Here is a 22,726-nt window from a genome sequence, read left to right on the forward strand (position 1 = left end):
AGCAGGCTCGAGGGGCTAGATGGCCTAATCCTGTTCCTAATTCTTATGTTCTTATGTTCTTAATGCTATGAGAGAGCACGAAAAATTCTTGGCCAGTAAAATTAAGGAAAACCCAAAGATGTTCCATAAATATATTAAGAGTAAGAGGGCAACTAAAGAAAGAGTAGGACCTATTCGAGACCATGAGGGTAATCTTTGTGTGGAGGCGGAAGATGTTGGTAGGGTTCTTAACGAATACTTTGCATCTGTTTTCACAAAGGAAAGAAGCAATGCAGATACTGCTATCTGCATTAGTAGGAGAGCAATGTGATATTCTGGATGAAATAAGTATAGTGAGAGAGGAAGTATTAAGGGGTTTAGCAGCTTTGAAAGTAGATAGGTCCCCAGGCCCGGATAAAATGCATCCCAGGCTGTTGAGCGAAGTACGAGAGGAAATAGCAGAGGCCTTGACCATTATTTTCCAGTCCTCTTTGGATCTGGGCATGGTGCCGGAGGACTGCTAATGTAGTACTCTTGTTTAAGAAGGAGAAAGGGATAGGCCGAGTAATTACAGGCCTGTCAGCCTAACCTCAGTGGTGGGAAAATTATTGGAAAAAGTCCTGAAAGACAGGATAAATCTGCATTTGGAAAGGCAAGAATTAATTAGGGACAGTCAGCACGGATTTGTTAAGGGAAGATCGTGTCTGACTAACCTGATTGCATTTTTTGAGGAGGTAAGCAAGAGGGTCGATGAGGGTAGTGCATATGATGTAGTGTATAGGGACTTTAGCAAAGCTTTTGATACGGTCCCACATGGTAGACTGGTCACGAAGGTTAAAGCCCATGGGATCCAGGGCAAAGTGTCAAATTGGATCCAAAATTGGCTTAGAGGTAGGAAGCAAAGGGTAATGGTTGATGGAGGTTTTTGTGACTGGAAGGATGTTTCCAGTGGGGTTCTGCAGGGCTTAGTATTGGGACCCTTGCTTTTTGTGGTATATATCAATGATTTAGATTTGAATATAGGGAGTATGATTAAGAAGTTTGCAGATGACACTAAAATTGGTTGTGTGGTTGATAATGAAGAGGAAAGTCATGGGCTGCAGGAGGCTATCAATCTACTGGTCAGGTGGGCAGAGCAGTGGCAAATGGAATTTAATTCGGAGAAGTGTGAGGTAATGCACTTTGAGAGGGCTAATAAGCAAAGGGTATACACATTAAGCGGTAGTCCACTTAATAGTGTAGATGAACAAAGGGATCTTGGAGTGCTTGTCCACAGAACTCTTTTTGGTTGGATAACGAAATAAACATTAAATCAAATGCCTCCCAATCTGGGGGACACTCCAAACAAGTGCTTGTCCACAGATCCCTGAAAGTAGCAGGCCAGGTGGATAAGGTGGTTAAGAAAGCTTGCCTTTATTGGCCGAGGCATAGAATACAAGAGCATGGAGGTTATGTTTAAATTGTATAATACTCTGGTTAGACCATAGCTGGAGTACTGCGTGCAGTTCTGGTCGCTGTATTATAGGAAGGATGTGATTGCACTAGAGAGGGTGCAGAGAAGATTCACTAGGATGCTGCCTGGAATGGAGAATCTTAGTTATGAGGACAGATTGGATAGACTGGGTTTTTTCTCATTGGGATAGAGGAGGTTGAGAGGAGACCTCATTGAGGTGTACAAAATCTGAGGGGCCTGGACATGGTGGATAGTAAGGGTCTATTTCCATTGGGAGAGGGGTCTATTATGAGGGGGCATAGTTTTAAGGTGGTTGATGGAAGGTTTAGAGGGATTTGAGGAGGGGGCTTCTTTACGCAGAGGGTTGTGGGGATCTGGAACTCGCTGCCTGGAAGAGTGGTGGATGCAGAAACCCTGACCACTTTTAAGAGTTGGTTGGATGGGCACTTAAAGTGCAGTAACCTGCAGGATTACGGACCTAGAGCTGGTAATTGGGATTAGACTGGATGACCTTTTGTTGGACGGAGCAGATACAATGGTCAGTACTGCAGGGAATAGAATACGGTCAGGGTGATCTCCTGGACTAGTGTCGATCGCCTGGATGGATCGGAGAGGAATTTTCCCAGATATGCTTCTCCCTAAATTGGCCTGGATTTTTATCTGGTTTTTGCCTCTCCCAGGAGATCACATGGCTCTGGTTGGGGTGGAGTGTAGAATGTTTCAATATAAGGGGTGTCGCAGTTGTGTAAGGCGGACAGGGCGGGCTGGGTGCTCTTTGCCTTTCCGTCATTATTCATAGGTTTATATGTAACCTTCAGGGCTGCTGACCAAGGGCTGTGCGGCTCTTTGTCAGCCGGTGTGGACACGATGGACCAAAATGGCCTCCTTCTGTGCTGTAAATTTCTATGTTTCTATGTTTCTATTTAAGTTTAGGACACTGATTTGAGATCCAACTTTCTCACCCTCCAACTGAATTTGAAATTCAACCATGTTATGGTCACTCATTCCTAGAGGATCCTTTACTACGAGATTATTAATCCTGTCTCATTGCACAGTACCAGATCTAAGATAGCCTGCTCCCTGGTTGGTTCCGCAACGTACTGTTCAAGGAAACTATCCCGGATACACTCTATGAACTCCTCCTCAAGGCTACCCTGGCCAATTTGCTTTGTGCAATCAATATGAAGGTTAAAATCGCCCATGATTATTGCTGTTCCTTTTTTACAAGCCTCCATTATTTCTTGATTTATGCTCCGTCCAACAGTGTAGCTACTATTAGGGGGCCTATAGACTGCACCCAGCAGTGACTTTTTCCCCTTATTATTCCTTATCTCCACCCAAACTGATTCAACCTCTTGATCCTCTGAGCCAATATCGTTTCTCACTAACGCACTGATCTCATCCTTTATTAACTGTGCTACCCCACCTCCTTTTCCTTTCTGTCTGTCCTTCCGAATTGTCAAGTACCCCTGGATATTTAGTTCCCAGTCCTGGTCACCTTGCGGCCCCGTCTCTGTAATGGCTATCAGATAAACCCATTTGTATCTATTTGTGCTGTCAACTCATCTATTTTGTTACGAATGCTGCGCGCATTCAGATAAAGAGCTCTTAACTTTGTTTTTTTTACCATTTTTTCCTGCTTTGACCCCGCTTTCTGAATCACCTTTGTGTTTATACATTCTGTCCCATCCTGGCAAGCTCTGGTTTTCAATTCCCCCAGTGCTACCCTGATCTATTGCCTTCTCCTTATTCTTTGACTTTTTACATTTTAACTCACTTCAATCCTCCCTCCCCACTAATTAGTTTAAAGCCCTCTCTAATGGTGAGCAGGTTATCGGTGAGCAGGTTATCGGTGAGCAGGTTATCGGTGAGCAGATCATCAGTGAGCAGGTTAATGGTGAGCACTTTACTGGTGAGCAGGTTAATGGCGAGCAGGTTATTGGTAGGCAGGTTAATAGTGAGCAGGTTATCAGTGAGCAGGTTAATGGTGAGCAGGTTATCAATGAGCAGGTTATCGGTGAGCAGGTTAATGGCGAGCAGGTTATCGGTGAGCAGGTTAATGGCGAGCAGGTTATTGGTAGGCAGGTTAATAGTGAGCAGGTTATCAGTGAGCAGGTTATTGGTGATCAGGTTAATGGTGAGCAGGTTATCGGTGAGCAGGTTAATGGCGAGCAGGTTATCGGTGAGCAGGTTAATGGCGAGCAGGTTATTGGTAGGCAGGTTAATAGTGAGCAGGTTATCAGTGAGCAGGTTAATGGTGATCAGGTTATCGGTGAGCAGGTTATTGGTGATCAGGTTAATGGTGAGCAGGTTATCAGTGAGCAGGTTAATGGTGATCAGGTTATCGGTGAGCAGGTTATTGGTGATCAGGTTAATGATGAGCAGGTTGTCAGTGAGCAGGTTAATGGTGATCAGGTTATCGGTGAGCAGGTTATCAGTGAGCAGGTTAATGGTGAGCAGGTTATCGGTGAGCAGATTAATGGTGAGCAGGTTATTGGTGAGCAGGTTAATGGTGAGCAGGTTATTGGTGAGCAGGTTAATGGTGAGCAGGTTATCAGTGAGCAGGTTATTGGTGAGCAGGTTAATGGTGAGCAGGTTATTGGTGAGCAGGTTAATGGTGAGCAGGTTAATGGTGAGCAGGTTATCGGTGAGCAGGTTAATGGTGAGCAGGTTATCGGTGAGCAGATTAATGGTGAGCAGGTTATTGATGAGCAGGTTAATGGTGAGCAGGTTAATGGTGAGCAGGTTATTGGTGAGCAGGTTAATGGTGAGCAGGTTATCGGTGAGCAGGTGTTGCTTGCTGGCACTGTTGGTGACTCCTTCCTTCACTTGACTGATGATTGGGAGGAGGCTGATATGCTAATATGGTCTGAGGAGAATATGTGGGCAAATAGATAGAGTTTACCTTGCAAGAAAGTAAGTTGTGTCTTTTGAACAATTTTATGAAGTACGGTTGAGATCTCTGCATGCTTTCAACGAGCTGCTGAGCAAGGGACAGGTGTGCGAGGATGGAATGTGCCATTTTCTCTTTGGTCAGTAACGGCATAAAGTCAGGAATGAGAAAAGGGCCCAAGTCTGTCCAACTTGGCCTGTTATCAGGGTTTTATTTCAGAACACAATCTAACTCGTATTCTTCATCTCCTTCCCACTACTCCGCTGGAGCAGGGATTGAACCAGTTCTTTTGTGATGATGCAGATGAATTTATTCACATTAGGTGCCAATCGATTCCATACATCGACACATCACAACCTGAAAAAGTTATTGTTGTGTATGCAATAACGCAACAGGCTTAGCACTGTGAACTTAATCAGGTGCGACCTGACTCTACTTTATTAGCTCTCAAAGTGAGGATTAATCATGGAGGCTTTCTTTATATACAAGGGCTGCACGTGTGTGTCTGTGGTCCAGAAGAATGAGAGGGGACCTCATAGAAACGTTTAAAATTCTGACGGGGTTAGACAGGTTAGATGCAGGAAGAATGTTCCCAATGTTGGGGAAGTCCAGAACCAGGGGTCACAGTCTAAGGATAAGGGGTAAGCCATTTAGGACCGAGATGCGGAGGAACTTCTTCACCCAGAGAGTGGTGAACCTGTGGAATTCTCTACCACAGAAAGTTGTTGAGGCCAATTCACTAAATATATTCAAAAAGGAGTTAGATGAGGTCCTTACTGCTAGGGGGAATCAAGGGGTATGGCGAGAAAGCGGGAATGGGGTACTGAAGTTGAATGTTCAGCCATGAACTCATTGAATGGCGGTGCAGGCTAGAAGGGCCGAATGGCCTACTCCTGCACCTATTTTCTATGTTTCTATGTTTCTAATGACCTCCGACGGTTGCTCCCCCTGGTGGCAGGTAAACCGAGGCATACATACATTACATCACTCCCCCCCAAGATCTTGGTATCAGTCCTATTTACAAATTGAGACAGTCCGGGGCTTTCCGCGACCTAGTTGATCGTCTCAGTTCAATTCCAGACCTGGGTGAGCTCTCTGAGTCATTCATGACTTGAGGCTGGGTAGCCGATCTGATGGGAGTGGCAGTGTCCATGTCGGGGATTGAAGGTCCAGATTAATTGACAACAGCAGGGTCTTCTGATGGCTGAATATGAATCGGTTGGTCATTGATGGTGTCTTCTTCAACTGTTCCGGTTCGTCTGTGTGCCGCAATTTCGTCTGATCAATGTGCCTCCTGCATGTTTGCCCATTAGTGAGCCTGACAATAAGCACCCTGTTACCCTCCTTGGCCGTAACAGTGCCAGTGACTCACTTGGGGCCTTGACCATAATTTAGCACATACACAGGATCATTAATAGAGATGTCACGTGACACGGCAGTGTGATCGTTAAGATCAGGGTGGACAAGCGAGAGCCTAGTCTTGAGACCTCTCTTCATCAACAGTTCAGCAGGGGGGACCCCGGTAAGCATGTGGAGTCATAGAAACATAGAAACATAGAAAATAGGTGCAGGAATAGGCCATTCGGCCCTTCGAGCCTGCACCACCATTCAATAAGATCATGGCTGATCATTCACCTCAGTACCCCTTTCCTGCTTTCTCTCCATACCCCTTGATCCCTTTAGGCGTAAGGGCCATATCCAACTCCCAATTGAATATATCCAATGAACTGGCATCAACAACTCTCTGCGGTAGAGAATGCCACAGGATAACAATTCTCTGAGTGAAGAAGTTTCTCCTCATCTCAGTCCTAAATGGCTTACCCCTTATCCTTAGACTGTGTCCCCTGGTTCTGGACTTCCCCAACATCGGGAACATTCTTCCTGCCACACAGTTTAGTATCAAGCATGATTTCCCTTTCATAAATCCACGCTGACTTGGACTGATCCTGTCACTGTTTTCCAAATGCGTTGCTATTTAATCTTTAATAATTGATTCCAACATTTTCCCCACTACTGATGTCAGGCTAACTAGTCTATAATTCCCCATTTTCTCTCTCCCTTTTTAAAAAAGTGGTATTACATTAGCTACCCTCTAGTCCATAGGAACTGATCCAGAGTCGATAGACTGTTGGAAAATGATCACCAATGCATCCACTATTTCTAGGGCCACTTCCTTAAGTACTTTGGGATGCAGACTATCAGGCCCCGGGGATTTATTGGCTTTCAATCCCATCAATTTCCCCAACACAATTTCCTGACTGAAAGGATTTCCTTCAGTTCCTCCTTCTCGCTAGACCCTCAGTCCCCTAGTATTTCCGGAACGTTAGTCTCGTCCTGTAACTAAGCAGTATGCGTGACAAGCGAGTCTGCAAAGAACCGTGAGTTACGCGTTTCAGGCTCTGCTTGATGGTTTGGCCGGCCCGCTCCACTTGACCATTGGACGCGGGTTTGAATGGTGCTGACCTTACGTGCTTGATACCATTGAGTCTCATAAACTCTTGAAACTCCAAACTCGTGAAGCACGATCCGTTGTCACTCACAACGATGTCAGGCAGACCATGAGTGGCGAACATGGCACGAAGGCTCTCAATGGTGGCTGTGGATGTGCTGGATGACATGATTACACATTCTATCCATTTGTAATATACATCCACCACCACCAAAAACATTTTGCCCAGGAAAGGACCCATATAGTTGATGTGGATCCTCGACCATGGTTTGGATGGCCACGACCACAGACTTAGCGGAGATTCCACTGGTGCATTGCTTAACTGCATGCAAGTGTTGCACTGATGCACATATGACTCCAAATCAGAGTCAATGCCAGGCCACCAAACATGAGACCTGACAATGGCCTTCATCATCACAATACCGGGATGGGTACTGTGGAAATCCCGTACAAATCTCTCCCTGCCTTTCTTGGGCATAACAACATGATTACCCCATAGCAAATAATCAGATTGAATGGATAGTTCATCTTTGTAACGGTTGTAAGGTTTGGTTTCATCACACACTTCCCTGGGAATAGCCAACCAATCATCACTAAGAACACAATGTTTTACAACCGATACGATCGGATCCTGGCTGGTCCAGGTCCTAACTTGTTGAACAGTGACAGGCGACCCTTCACTCTCAAAGGCATCCATGACCAACAGTAGGTCTGCGGGCTGTGGCGTTTCCACCTCCGGCGTGGGCTACTGTAAACGACTCAATGCATCGGCACAATTCTCGATGCCAGGTCTATGGCGAATGACATAATCATAGGCAGATAATGTCAGCACCCACCTCTGGATGCGGGACGACGCGTTGGTATTGATACCTCTATGCTCTGAAAACAAAGATTTGAGCGATTTCAAGCTCAAAATGAAGCCCAAACAGATACTAGTGCATCTTTTTAACCCCATTTACGCAGGCTAAAGCTTCTTTCTCTACCATGCCTAGGCTCTTTCAGCTTTAGACATGCTTCTTGATGCGTACGCAATGGGTTACAGTTTGCCCGACTCATTGGATTGTTGGAGCACAAAACCAACCCCATGTGATGAAGCGTCACAGGCCAATACTAAACTCTTGCACGGGTCATAATGTACCAGAAATTTGTTGGAACAAAGCAGATTTCTAGCCTTCTCGAAGGCCCTGTCTTGAGATACACCCCAAACCCAGTTGTCGCCTTTTCTGAGCAGCATGTACAGTGGCTCTAATAATGTGCTCAATTTAGGTAAGAAATTACCGAAGTAGTTGAGAAGACCAAGGAACTAACGCAGCTCCATCACATTCTGGGGTCTGGGTGCATTTTTGATGGCCCTTGTTTTCGAGTCCGTAGGCCTGATGCCATCTGCAGCAATCTTCCTTCCCAGGAATTCGACTTCCAGTGCCATAAAGACGCATTTTGAACGTTTCAGCCTGAGCCCCACTTTGTCCAGATGACGTAGAACCTCTTCCAGGTTGTGCAGGTGTTCGGCAGTGTAATGACCTGTGACCAGAATGTCATCTTGGAACACCATGGTTCTATGGACGGACTTCAGTAAACTCTCCATGTTTCTCTGAAATATGGCTGCAGCCGAGCGAATTCCGAAAGGATACCTGTTGTAAATGAACAGCCCTTTATGCGTATTGATGTACGTAAGTTTCTTCGACAATTCGACAAGCTCCTGTGTCATATCGGCCGACGTCAGATCCAATTTGGTCAACGACTTTCCCCCGGCTAGTATTGCAAACAGGTCATCAGCCTTTGGTAACGGATACTGATCCTGTTTCGAAACTCGGTTGATCGCAACCTTGTAGTCTCCACAAATCCTGACAGTGCCATCACTCTTCAGCACAGGAACAATGGGACTAGCCCATTCGTTAAATTCGACCAGTGAAATGACCCCTTCACGTTGGAGTCTGTCCTTTGACCTTCTCCCTCATCATGTACGAAGCGTCATCCACCGATGACAAAGCTTTAATATCGTTCCAGTACCACTTTATTTTTTCGAGCCAACTCCTGCCGAAAAGTGTTGGACCATTGCCTGGAACGATCCACAGCAATAGATCATGAACCGCCCCATCGTACGACACCTTGACTGCTGCACTGCCAATCACTGGTATGAGCTCTTTGGTGCAGGTAAGCAATTTTGCATTTACTGGACTCAGCTTGGGTTTCACAGCCTTGGTGTCCCACAACTTTTCGAAAGTCCTCTGGCTCATAATTGACAGACTCGCACCCGTATCTAATTCCATAGATACCGGCACACCGTTCGGTTTTACTTCAATCATTCTCGGTTGGCTCTTTGTCAGGAACGAATGTACACTATACACTTCCCCCTCGGGTATCTGGAGTTGCATTGCCGGATCGGCTCTGGATCGGTCATCATCATCCACATGGTGTGTCACAGCACGCTTGCTGAGCTGCGGACACATCCGCTGAAGGTGCCCCATTTTCGTACAGCCTCTACAAATATACTGTCTGAAATGGCAGTGATGAAGCCAATGATTGCCCCCACAACACCAACAGGGTGAAACCGGATTCGTGCCCAATGGCGGACTTCAAGCAGCTACAGGTTTCGCAAACACAGTCGGGTAGTCCCTGCCAGGTGCAGCTCTGCCAATCGACGACACAATTGGTGCACAGTACTTGCCGTGGAGTTCCGACTCTGGAGTATATCTGCTTTGTACTATCGACCGTGGTCAGGCAAGCCTGGGCGATCGTGATGGCCCTGCTCAGATCCAGCGACTCCGCAGCCAGCAGCTTCCACAGGATCACCTCGTGGTTTATGCCGATTACAAAGATGTCGCGCAGCATGTCTTCCAACGTGGTTCCAAACTTACACGGCCCAGCGAGAAGTCTCAGGTCGGCAACAAATTCCGTCACATCCTGGCCCTCAGAATGAACATGCTTGTAAAAGCGATATCTCGAGATAATGGTGCCTTCTTTAGGTTTGAGATGGTCCCAAAATGAGCACACAATTCCTCATAGGTCTTTTCCATTGGACGTGCAGGTGAGAGCAGATTCTTTATGAGCCCATAGATTTTTGGACCACAAACCGTGAGGAAAACCGCCCTGCGCCTAATTGCGTCAGCGTCATCATCCATCTTGTTAGCCATGAAGTACTGGTCGAGGCGATTTGTAAAATCCTCCCAGTCTTCTCCCTCCATGAATTACTCCAGGATTTCAACGCTGCTCATTTTTTTTGTGTGCGTGAAAGTCCGTATTGTGCCTCGTCGCCAAATGTTGCGTATGCAATAACTCAATCGGCTTAGTACCGGGAACTCAATCAGGTGCGACCTGACTACTTTATTAGCTCTCAAGGTGAGGATTAAACAATAAGGCTTTCTTTATATACAAGGGCTGCACGTGTGTGTCTGTGGCCCAACGACCTCCGACAGTCGCTCCCCTTGTAGGCAGGTAAACCCAGGCATACATACATTACAGTTATTCCTTAAGATAAATATGTTTGGTTCAAGGTTAATTCACATTTTTCACAATTCTATTTCCCTTTGTGTAAAAGTTCCACCCGACCTTCCCTCTTACACCTAGGTTCCTCAATTTAAACTTTAGTATTGACCCATTCACAGGCAGCAATCTAACCAGATCAACTTTGTCAATTCCTTTCATAATCTTGATTACATCAGGTTTGAAGTCTGCTCTTGTGAAAAGAGAATGAGCCCTCACTTGAATTGCTAATGCACAGAATCATTTCTGTTTGTCTCTGTGCCTCTCTTCACACACCATTCATTCTCTATCTCCATGATGAATACTTCTTCGGCCAAATGCAGTCTTAATATTCCAAGGGTCTTCAAAAGAAAGTGAAGTGGGCATCACTTGGTTACGGTAAATTGTCTGCTCACACAAGAAAGCTGTGTCCACTGTAACAAAAACACAATCCAGCTATAATTGGTTTCAACGCATTTTAATTCTGTATTTCAGAGAATGAAGATCATGGCAATAACTTCTCGTCATCTGCCTTTTATAAAAGGTCCGAGCCATATGTTTATGTCTGTAAATCCACAACATCATCTGAAGAAGCAGTGATGCACCCTTTCAATCCAAGGGACAGTTTACATTTATCAACCTCTGATGAAGAATGGGGACGCACAGAGCTCTATGTGACAGAGGGTTCATCCACGGGACCACCTTGTCAACGCAATGACCATGAATGGGTGACAAGCTGCACTTCTGATTGTCACAACTTCTGTAAATGTGGCTCAACTCCACCGGGCCCACTTTTCCCAGATTCATTCCTGTCCCATGCCTCTGTAGACTTGGAAAGAAATCGAATGAGAAACAAGTGCTATTTGCAAAGGTCCAGCTTGTACAGTATTGATGATCAAGAGACTGAAGCCTTCACAAGAACATTTCGCCTGTGTAATTATCGAGGGTGCAGTAAGCATCTGAATCGGGATGCAGCTGCAAAACCATATTTGCACCAACCAGAGCTACAACCCCGAGAACATTCCAGAATGAAGACCTGCAAGCTTGTTGAAGCCCCAGGTGAAATATTAAAGTCCCACCAGAGGATGAAAGGAGGCTGCAGTCTTTTTGGTTTGGGTTTTTCAAAAGACAATGATAAGGAGCAGAGCAAGTGGAAGGCTGAGAGGAACGGAGAATGTCCTTACAGGGGGAACAGACAGAGGGACGATATCTACATCCGGGAACAAGATGAAATTGGAACATCTTGCCTGTCTTACAAAACATCTGCTCTTTGCTCTGGAGCACTGGCCTCAGGTGAAGATGATTTGTGTAAGTCCTGCATGAAACACGGTAAACAGAAAGATAGCAAGTCTCACGGTCAGGTAAGTGAAACCCATAATAACTCCATTGGTGTTCTGTAGGGTAATGTATCTGGAAATTAAGAGAGAAATGTTATCTGCAGAGGTCTGCGAGGCGTGACATTGATCAAGGATGTGGATACGTTTCCAGCCCGTGTATCGATAAACGATGTGGTAAAGGAGCCTCCAATATGACTACAGGTCTGAACGCATGTTTTTGCCAAGACTGCTTAAAAGTGAGCAAATGTTATGGGGTGAAAGTTCCTGGCTATGCCCCATTCCTGAGGGAAGACACATCTTGGCTCAGCTCTGCTACTCAATGCAGAATTAAAGAATCTTCGTCCTCAGGGAAGAGACAATTAAGAAATAAATGTTTTCTTCAGAGATTCCAGAAACAAGACGCATTGCTCAGGGATGACAGCTCTCGGCACAGCTGCTCTGCCTCTCTGAGCCGAGCGAGAGGAAGGTGCAGGGACAGCTCTCATGACCAGCAGGTTGGAGGAGATGGATGTATGAGGCAGAAGGATGATGCCTATGTCTGTGAAGTCGATGATGTTGGAACCTCCTGTCTGTATTATAAACAATGTCCGAGTCCATGCAAGTCAAGGGAAAATATTGTTGGCTTCTCAGATGACGATGACAAGAATTTGTGTGAGTTCCACAAGGATAGATGTAAAGATGGGAAGCCCCAGTCTAAGGTAAGACAAACTCACAATTCTCATTGGTGTTTCTATTGGTTAATGTGTCTAATCTCTAGGTTCAATGGGTTGACACCAGGTGAAGCCTCGGATCCGGCTTTGATTGGTTCAAGCTCTGGGCTCTGGTGTTGAGGCAAGTGGAAGCTAATCTTCCTATCGGAGGGGAGCCAGGCACTGCAGTAGCTGAGCCCCTCCTAACCCCTTCCCAAACAGGTCAATAGACCATGAGAGAAAAATAAAGGGAAAATATAGAGCAGCACATCAATCACTACTTTCAATAAAATATCTATCTAAATTCAGAATATTCATTGTGTGTCTATGTGTGTGTGTGTGTGTGTGCATGTTTCTGTGTATGTGGGTGTGTCTGTTTCTGTGTTTCCGTGTGTTTATACTTTGTGTATGTGTATATGTCTGTGTGTATCTGTGTGTCTGAGTGCGGGTGTGTCTGTGTGTGTGTATCTGTGTGTGTCTGTGTACCTGTGTGTGTGTGTGTGTGTGTTTCGTTTCTGTGTGTGTCTGTGTGAGTGTGTGTGTCTGAGTGTGTGTGTGTCTGTGTGTGCGTGTGCCTGTGAGTGTGTGTGCCTCTGTGTGTGTGTGTCTGTGTGTGTCTGTCTATGTGTGTGTATGTCTGTGTGTGTGTGTCTGTGTGTGTGTCTGTGTGAGTGTGTGTGTGTCTGTGTGTGTGTGTCTCTGTGTGTCTGTGTGTCTGTGTGTGTCTGTGTCTGTGTGTGTCTGTGTGTGTGTGTGTGTCTGTGTGTGTGTGGCTGTGTGTGTGTCTGTGTGAGTGTGTGTGTGTGTGTGTATGTGTGTGTGTGGCTGTGTGTGTGTCTGTGCGTGTGTGTCTGTGTGTGTGTGTGTCTGTGTCTGTGTGTTTGTCTGTGTGTGTCTGTGTGTGCCTGTGTGTCTGTGTCTGTGTGTGTGTGTCTGTGTGTGTGTGTCTATGTGTGTGTGTCTGTGTGTGTGTCTGTGTCGGTGTGTATGTGTCTGCGTGTGTCTGTGTGTGTCTGTGTGTGTGTATCTGTGTGTGTCTGTGTCTGTGTGTTTGTCTGTGTGTGTGCATGTGAGCGTGTGTGTCTGTGTCTGTGTGTGTGTGTCTGTGTGTGTGTGTCTATGTGTGTGTGTGTGTCTGTGTGTGTGTGTCTGTGTGTGTGTGTCTGTGTCTGTCTGTGTGTGTGCCTGTGTGTCTGTGCCTGTGTGTTTGCCTGTGTGTGTGTCTGTGTGTGTGTGTGTCTGTGTGTGTGACTGTGTGTGTGTGTCTGTATGTGAGTCTGTGTGTGTCTGTGTGTGTGTGTGTGTGTGTCTGCATGCGTGTGTCTGTGTGTCTGTGTGTGTGTGTGTGTATGTGTGTGCCTGTGTGTGTGCGAGTGTATGTGTGTGTGTGTGTATATATGTGTGTGTCTGTGTGTGTGTGTGTATCTGTGTGTGTGTGTGTATGTGTGCGTGTGTGTGCGAGTGTGTGTGCGAGTGTGTGTATATATGTGTGTGTCTGTGTGTGTGTGTGTACCTGTGTGTGTGTGTGTGTGTGTGCGAGTGTGTGTGCGAGTGTGTGTGTGCGAGTGTGTGTGTGTGTCTGTGAGTGTGTGTCTGTGTGTGTGTCTGTGTCTGTGTGTGTGTGTCTGTTTGTGTGTGTTTGTGTGTGAGTCTGTGTGTGTGTGCCTGTGTGTGTGTCTGCGAGTGTGTGTGTCTGTGAGTGTGTGTGCGCGTCTGTGTGTGTGTGTGTGTTTGTGTCTGTGTGTGTGTGTCTGTGGGTGTGTGTGTGAGTGTGTGTGTGCGTGTGCCTGTATGCGTGTGTGTGTGTGTGTCTCTGTGCGTGTGTCTGTGTGTCTCTGTGTATGTGTGAGTGTATCTGTGTGTGTGTGAGTCTGCGTGTGTGTGTGTCTGTGTGTGTGTCTGCGACTGCGAGTGTGTGTGTGTCTGTGTGTGTGTGTGTGTGTGCGTGTGTCTGTATGTGTGTGTGTGTCTGTGCGTGTGTGTGTGTCTGTGTGTGTGTCTGTGCGTGTGTGTGTGTGTGTGTCTGTGAGTGTGTGTGTGTCTGTGCGTGTGTGTGTGTGTGTGTGTGTATTTCTATGTGCGCATTGTTATGTGTCACATGTTTACTGAAGAAACATTTCCATTTATTTGGCATCTGTTACCTCTTTAGGAAATCCCAAATTGCCAGTGTAGTCTTTATTGTTTTTGTCTACGCAGGAGCCAAATTGAGCCACACATAAAACTAAGATGAATGACTAGTTCATAGAATCATAGAATAATGCAGCACAGAAGGAGGCCATTCGGCCCATCGTGCCTGTGTTGACTCTGTGAAAGAGCGATCCCATCAGTCCCACTTCCCCTGCTCTTTCCCCACAGCCCTGCAAACATTTCCCCTTCAAGTATTTATCTAATTACCTGTTTGAAAGTTACTATTGAATCTGCTCCCACCGCCCTTTCAGGCAGCGCGTTCCTGATCACAACAACATTGCATAAAATTTGTTTCCTCATGTCGCCTCTGGTTCTTTTGCCAATCACCTTAAACCTGTGTCCGACCCAACTGCCACTGGAAACAGGTTCTCCTTATTTACTTTATCAAAACCATTCATAATTTTGAACACCTCTATTATATCTCCCCTTAACCTTCTCTGCTCTAAGGAGAACAGCCCCAGCTTCTCCAGTCTCTCCTGATAACTGAAGTCCCTCATCCCTGGGACCATTCTGGTCAATCTCCTCCGCACCCTCTCCCAGGCCCCGACATCCTTCCTAAAGCATGGGGCCCAGTTTGGCAAAAGAACTGGAGGCAAAACAAGGCAAAACAGCGAGTTGTTGTGATCTAGAACGCGCTGCTTGAAAAGACGGTGGAAGCAGATTCAATAGTAACATTCAAAAGAGAATTGGATAAATACTTGAAAATGTACCTGGGCAAATTATGGGAAAAAATTCTGAGGGACTGTATTAAACGTAATTTAGAAAGGCACGGATTAATGAAGGATAGTCAGCACGGTTTTGTTAAGGGACGGTCATGTCTGACTAACTTGATTGAATTTTTGGAGGCGGTAACCAGGAGGGTCGATGAGTCTACATGGATTTTTAACAAGGCTTTTGACAAGGCCTCACATGGTAAACTAGTCAACAAAGTAAAAGCCCATGGGATCCAGGGCAATGTGACAAGTTGCATCCAAAATTGGCTCAGAGGCAGGAAGCAAAGGGTAATGGTTGATGGGTATTTTTGTGACTAGAAGGATGTTTCCAGTGGGGTTCCACAGGGCTTAGTACTAGGTCCCTTGCTTTTTGTGGTATATATCAATGATTAGACTTTAATGTAGGGCACATGATGAAGAAGTCTGCAAATGATACAAAAATTGACCAAGAGGAAGAAAGCTGTGGACTGCAGGAAGATATCAATGAACTGGGCAGAACAGTGGCAAATGGACTTCAATCTGGAGAAGTGTGAGGTAATGTATTTGGGGAGAGCTAACAAGACAAGGGAAATGCATATTAAATGTTAGGGCGTTGAGAAGTATAGAGGAACAAAGGGACTTTGGAGTGCATGTTCACAGATTCCTGATGGTAACAGTACAGGTAGATAAGGTGGTTAAGAAGGCATACGGGTTACTTTCCTTTATTGGCCGAGGTATAGAATATAAGAACTGTATGCTTGTACCAGGAATATGCTTGAACTGTATAAAACATTGGTTAGGTCACAGTTATGGTATTGTGTGCAGTTCTGCTCACCACATAGAAACATAGAAACATAGAAAATAGGTGCAGGAGTAGGCCATTCGGCCCTTCGAGCCTGCACCACCATTCAATATGATCATGGCAGATCATGCAACTTCAGTACTCCATTCCTGCTTTCTCTCCATACCCCTTGATCCCTTTAGTCACAAGGGCTACATCTAACTCCCTTTTGAATATATCTAACGAACTGACCTCAACAACTTTCTGTGGTAGAGAATTCCACAGGTTCACAATTCTCTAGGTGAAGAAGTTTCTCCTCATCTCGTTCCTAAATGGTTTACCCCTTATCCTTAGACTGTGACCCCTGGTTCTGGACTTACCCAACATCGGGAACATTCTTCCTGCATCTAACCTGTCTAATCCCGTCAGTATTTTATATGTTTCTATGAGATCCTCTCTCATTCTTCTAAATTCCAGTGAATATAAGCCCAGTCAATCCAGTCTTTCTTCATATGCCAGTCCTGCCATCCTGGGAATCAATCTGATGAACCTTCGCTACACTCCCTCAATAGCAAGAATGTCCTTCCTTAGATTAGGAGACCAAAACTGTACACAATATTCAAGGTGTGGCCTCACCAAGTCCCTGTATAACTGCAGTAAGACCTCCCTGCTCCTATACTCAAATCCTCTCGCTATGAAGACCAACATACCATTTGCCTTCTTCACCACCTGCTGAACCTGCACGCCAACTTTCAATGACTGATGTACCATGACACCCAGGTCTCGTTGCACCTCTCCTTTTCCTAATCTGCCGCCATTCAGATAATAATCTGCCTTCCTGTTTTTGCCACCAAAGTGGATAACCTCACATTTATCTACATTATACTGCATCTGCCATGCATTTGCCCACTCACCTAACCTGTCCAAGTCACCCTGCAGCCTCTTAGCATCCTCCTCACAGCTCACATTGCCACCCAGCTTAGTGTCATCTGCAAACTTGGAGATATTACATTCAATTCCTTCGTCTAAATCATGAATGTATATTGTAAATAGCTGGGGTCCCAGCACTGAACCTTGTGGTAGGGAGGCTGTGAACGGCATCAAACAGGAAATTAGGGATGCGTGCAATAAGGGTACAGCAGTTATCATGGGTGACTTTAATCTACATATTGATTAGGCTAACCAAACTGGTTGCAATACTGTGGAGGAAGAGTTCCTGCTTTTCTAGACCAATATGTCGAGGAACCAACTAGAGAGCTGGCCATCCTAGACTGGGTGTTGTGTAACGAGAGAGGATTAATTAACAATCTTGTTGTGCGAGGCCCCTTGGGGAAGAGTGACCATAATATGGTAAAATTCTTCATTAAGATGGAGAGTGACACAGTTAATTCAGAGACTAGGGTCCTGAAATTAAAGAAAGGAAACCTTGACGGTAGGAGACGTGAATTGGCTTGGATAGACTGGCGAATGATACTTAAGGGGTTGACGGTGGATAGGCAATGTCGGACATTTAAAATCACATGGATGAACTACAACAATTGTACATCCCTTTGTGGCGTAAAAATAAAACTGGGAAGATGGTTCATCGTGGCTAACAAGGGAAATTAGGGACAGTGTTAAATTCAAGGAAGAGGCATATAAATTGGCCAGAAAAAGCAGCAAACCTGAGGACTGGGAGAAATTTAGAATTCAGCAGAGGAGGACTAAGGGTTTAATTAGGAGGGGGGAAATAGAGTATGAGAGTAAGCTTGCAGGGAACATAAAAACTGACTATAGATATGTGAAGAGAAAAAGATTAGTGAAGACAAATGTAGGTCTCTTGCAGTCAGATTCAGGTGAATTTATAATGGGGAACAAAGAAATGGCAGACGAATTGAACAAATACTTTGGTTCGGTCTTCACGAAGGAAGATACGAATAACCTCCCGAAAATACTAGGGGACCGAGGGTCTAGCGAGAAGGGGGAACTGAGGGAAATCCTTATTAGTCAGGAAATTGTGTTAGGGAAATTGATGGGATTGAAGGCCGATAAATCCCCAGGCCTGATAGTCTGCATCCCAGAGTACTTAAGGAAGTGGCCCTAGAAATAATAGATGCATTGATGGTCATTTTCCAACGTTCCATAGACTCTGGATCAGTTCCTATGGATTGGAGGGTAGCTAATGTAACCCCACTTTTTAAAAAAGGAGGGAGAGAGAAAACAGGGAATTATAGACTGGTTAGCCTGACATCGGTGTTGGGGGAAATGTTGGAATCAATTATTAAAGATGTAATAGCAGCGCATTTGGAAAGCAGGATCGGTCCAAGTCAGCATGGATTTATGAAAGAGAAATCATGTTTGACAAATCTTCTAGAATTTTTTGAGGATATAATTCGTAGAATGGATAAGGGAGAACCAGTAGATGTGGTATATTTGGACTTTCAAAAGGCTTTTGACAAGGTCCCACACAAGAGATTAGTGTGCAAAATTAAGGCACATGGTATTGGGGATAATGTACTGACGTGGATAGAGAACTGGTTGGCAGACAGGAAGCAAATAGTGGGAATAAACAGGTCCTTTTCAGAATGGCAGACAGTGACTAGTGGGGTGCCGCAGGGTTCAGTGCTGGGACCCCAGCTATTTACAATATATATTAATGATTAGATGAAGGAATTGAATGTAATATCTCCAAGTTTGCAGATGACATGAAGCTGGATGGCAGTGTGAGCTGTGAGGAGGATGCTAAGAGGCTGCAGGGTGACTTGGACAGGTAGGTGAGTGGGCAAATGTATGGCAGATGCAGTATAATGTGGATAAATGTGAGGTTATCCACTTTGGTGGCAAAAACAGGAAGGCAGATTATTATCTGAATGGTGACAGATTAGTAAAAGGGGAGGTGCAACGAGACCTGGGTGTCATGGTACATCAGTCATTGAAGGTAGGCATGCAGGTACAGCAGGCAGTAAAGAAAGCAAATGGCATGCTGGCCTTCATAGCGAGAGGATTTGAGTATAGGAGCAGGGAGGTCTGACTGTAGTTGTACAGGGCCTTGATGAGACCACACCTTGAGTATTGTGTTCAGTTTTGGTCTCCTAATCTGAGGAAGGACATTCTTGCTATTGAGGGAGTGCAGCGAAGATTCACCAGACTGATTCCCAGGATGGCAGGACTGACATATGAAGAAAGACTGGATCGACTAGGCTTATACTCACTGGAATTTAGAAGAATGAGAGGGGATCTCATAGAAATATATAAAATTCTCACGGGACTGGATAGGTTAGATGTAGGAAGAATGTTCCCAATGTTGGGAAAGTCCAGAACCAACGGACAGAGTCTAAGGATAAGGGGGAAGCCATATAGGACCGAGATGAGGAGAAACATTTTCACCCAGAGAATTGTGAGCCTTTGGAATTCTCTGCCACAGAAAATTGTTGAGTCCAGTTCGTTAGACATATTCAAAAGGGAGTTAGATGTGGCCCTTACGGCTAAAGGGATCAGGGGGTATGGAGAGAAGGCTGGGTTGGAGTACTGAGGTTGAATGATCAGCCATGATCAAATTGAATGGTGGTGCAGGTTCGAAGGGCAGAATGGCCTGCTCCTGCACCTATTTTCTATGTTTCTATGTTTCTATGTTTACCCCACTGGTCACTGCCTGCCATTCTGAAAAGGACTCGTTTATTCCTACTCTTTGCTTCCTGTCTGCCAACCAGTTCTCTATCAACGTCAATACATTACCCCCAATACCATGTGCTTTAATTTTGCACACTAATCTCTTGTCTGGGACCTTGTCAAAAGCCTTTTGAAAGTCCAAATACACCACATCCACTGGTTCTCCCTTGTCCACTCTACTAGTTACATCCTCAAAAAATTCTATAAGATTTGTCAAGCATGATTTCCCTATCATAAATCCATGCTGACTTGGACCGATCCTGTCACTGCTTTCCAAATGCGCTGCTATTACATCTTTAATAATTGATTCCAACATTTTCTCCACTACCAATGTCAGGCTAACCGGTCTATAATTCCCTGTTTTCTCTCTCCCTCCTTTTTTTAAAAATGGGGTTACATTAGCTACCCTCCAATCCATAGGAACTGATCCAGAGTCGATTGAATGTTGGAAAATGACCATCAATGCACCCACTATTTCTCGGGCCACTTCCTTAAGTACTCTGGGATGCAGACTATCAGGTCCTGGGGATTTATCGGCCTTCAATCCCATCAATTTCCCTAACACAATTCCCTGACTAATAAGGATTTCCTTCAGTTCCTCCTCGCTAAACCCTCGGTCCCCTAGTATTTCCGGAAGGTTATTGTGTCTTTCTTCGTGAAGACAGAACCAAAGTATTTGTTCAATTGGTCTGCCATTTCTTTGTTCCCCATTATAGATTCACCTGATTCTGACTGCAAGGGACCTACGTTTGTCTTTGTCTTCACTAATGTTTTTCTATTCATACATCTGTAGAAGCTTTTGCAGTCAGTTTTTATGTTCCCTGCAAGCTTACTCTCATACTCTATTTTCCCCCTCCCAATTAAACCCTTAGTCCTCCTCTGCTGAATTCTAAATTTCTCCCACTCCTCAGGTTTGCTGCTTTTTCTGGCCAATTTATATGCCTCTTCCTTGGATTTAACACTATCCCTAATTTCCCTTGTTAGCCACGGTTGAGCCACCTTCCCGTTTTATTTTTACGCCAGACAGGGATGTACAATTGTTGAAGTTCATCCATGTGATCTTTAAATGTCTGCCATTGCCTATCTACCATCAACCCTTTAAGTATCATTCGCCAGTCTATCCTAGCCAATTCACGTCTCATACCATCGAAGTTAACTTTCTTTAAATTCAGGACCCTAGTCTGTGAATTAACTGTGTCACTCTCCACCTTAATGAAGAATTCTACCATATTATGGTCACTCTTCCCCAAGGGGCCTCGCACAACAAGATTGCTAATTAATCCTCTCTCATTACACAAAACCCAGTCTAGAATGGCCTGCTCTCTAGTTGGTTCTTCAACATATTGGTCTTGAAAACCATCCCTTACAGGAAAGATGTGATTGCACTGGAGACGATGCAGAGGGGATTGACGAGTATTTTACTTGGACTGGAGAATTTTAGCTATGAGGAAAGATTGAATAGGCTGGGGTTATTTCCTTTGGAACAGAGGAGGCTGAGGGGAGATTTAATTGAGGTGTATAACATTTTGAGGAGCCTAGATGGAGTAGATAGAAAGGATCTATTTCCCTTAGCAAAGTGGTCAATAGCCAGGGTGAATAGATTTAAAGTAACTGGTAGATGGATTAGAGGGGAGTTGTGAACCTTTTTCACCCAGAAGGTGGTGGGGGTCTGGAACTCACTGCCTGAAAGGATGGTAGAGGCAGAAACCCTCACCACATTTAAAAAGTATTTGGGTGTGCAGTTGAAGTGCCGTAACCTGCAGGGCTACGGACTAGAACTGGAAACTGGGATTGGGCTGGATAGCTCTTGGTCAGCCGGTGCGGACACGATGGGCCGAATGGCCTCCTTCCATGCTGTAAATTTCTGTGATTCTATGAAAAGGAACAATTTTCAGCGCTGTGAGGAAAGACTGGGGGAGTGGGACTAATTGGATAGCTATGGACAGAAAGGCTTCTTTCCCTGCTGTATGATTCTATGATTGTAGACACACAGAGTTAAGCATCGCATGAAAATCAGCTGGTAAAGATAATACTCTACCTAACTTCAGCAACAGTGACATGAGTTCCACAGTGACCTGAGCATTTGATTGAACTATGAACGGACACAATGGTTCATGGGGTGACCTCACGAGTCACTGCTCCTGTGACGTTGTCCTTCCCCATGTCCTTCCCTGAGTTTCCAATGTATATTTACAGTCCTGACAAACACAGTTAGCAAAGTGTGCACACATCCATCATTGACACTTCTGTTGTTTTCTTTTCCAGGCCAATTGCCAGCGGTTGATTTGTAAGACATGTAAGCAACGAGCGGTTCCTGGGCAAACATTTTCATCATGCTCTGATGATAGCACCAGCAGCCTGTTGAGTCCACGACACAGAGAATACTGCAGGGGTAAAGGTGCCTCTGATCCTATCATCTGCTCCTTGCCACAGTGGCCAAGACATCTACTCCTGCAGAATAGCGCAGCCCAGGCTACAACCACGGTGTATAAAAAGTAACCGCCGACCAAAGCTGGAACAGACACAGACACTCAGACTGAGCAAGGACATCTCAGCTGCCTCTATAATGGACCACATGCAGTAAAAGCATTGACTCCATTTCACCTTCTCACATAAAATCTGTAGAACTAGGAAGTAATTAACTTGGTGAAGCTGCAACCTAAATTCTGGCCAAATCAGAACTTTTAACGGGCAATGAGGCCATTATTATTACTGCCAAGTGTTGTGTTAGGGACAGGCTCACTACAACAATGTGGTGAACAGGAAGCCTTGGGAATTGGAAAAATGAGCAGAAACAAGAGAAAATGGTAATAAAGACAGACTAACATTGAGTGTCGGGTCCGCAGCATTAATGGTAGCGAGTGGGCAGCTTTCAAATCCCCCATCACACATCGTCACCGGCCACAGACAATTCCCCAGGAACAGAGGCACTTAGGCCCGAGAGATCAGAGTCACCCTGAGTGACCAGTCACCCCGAGTGACCCAGAGTGAGCTCGAGTGACCCAGAGTGACCAGTGACCCAGAGTGACCTGTGACCCTATGACCAGTGACCCGAGTGACCTGAGTGACCCAGAGTGAGCTCGTGTGACCCAGAGTGACCAGTGACCCAGAGTGACCTGTGACCCTATGACTAGTGACCCGAGTGACCTGAGTGAC

At 45.3% G+C, this 22,726-nt stretch overlaps 1 protein-coding gene across 1 annotated transcript in view; it reads left to right on the plus strand.

The window, feature by feature from the left end:
* Positions 1-22,383, plus strand: part of LOC139277688 (uncharacterized) — a 265,492-nt gene extending 243,109 nt beyond the window's left edge. Inside the window, exons 4-6 of the mRNA XM_070896517.1 lie at positions 10,732-11,597; positions 11,678-12,271; positions 21,836-22,383. Of these exons, the coding sequence (XP_070752618.1) occupies positions 10,732-11,597; positions 11,678-12,271; positions 21,836-22,069 (1,694 nt within the window). The 3' untranslated portion in view covers positions 22,070-22,383. The remainder of the gene's footprint in view (positions 1-10,731; positions 11,598-11,677; positions 12,272-21,835) is intronic.
* Positions 22,384-22,726: the final 343 nt, after the last annotated feature.

This window comes from Pristiophorus japonicus, chromosome 12, assembly GCF_044704955.1.
Source record: "Pristiophorus japonicus isolate sPriJap1 chromosome 12, sPriJap1.hap1, whole genome shotgun sequence".
NCBI lineage: Eukaryota > Metazoa > Chordata > Chondrichthyes > Pristiophoridae > Pristiophorus > Pristiophorus japonicus.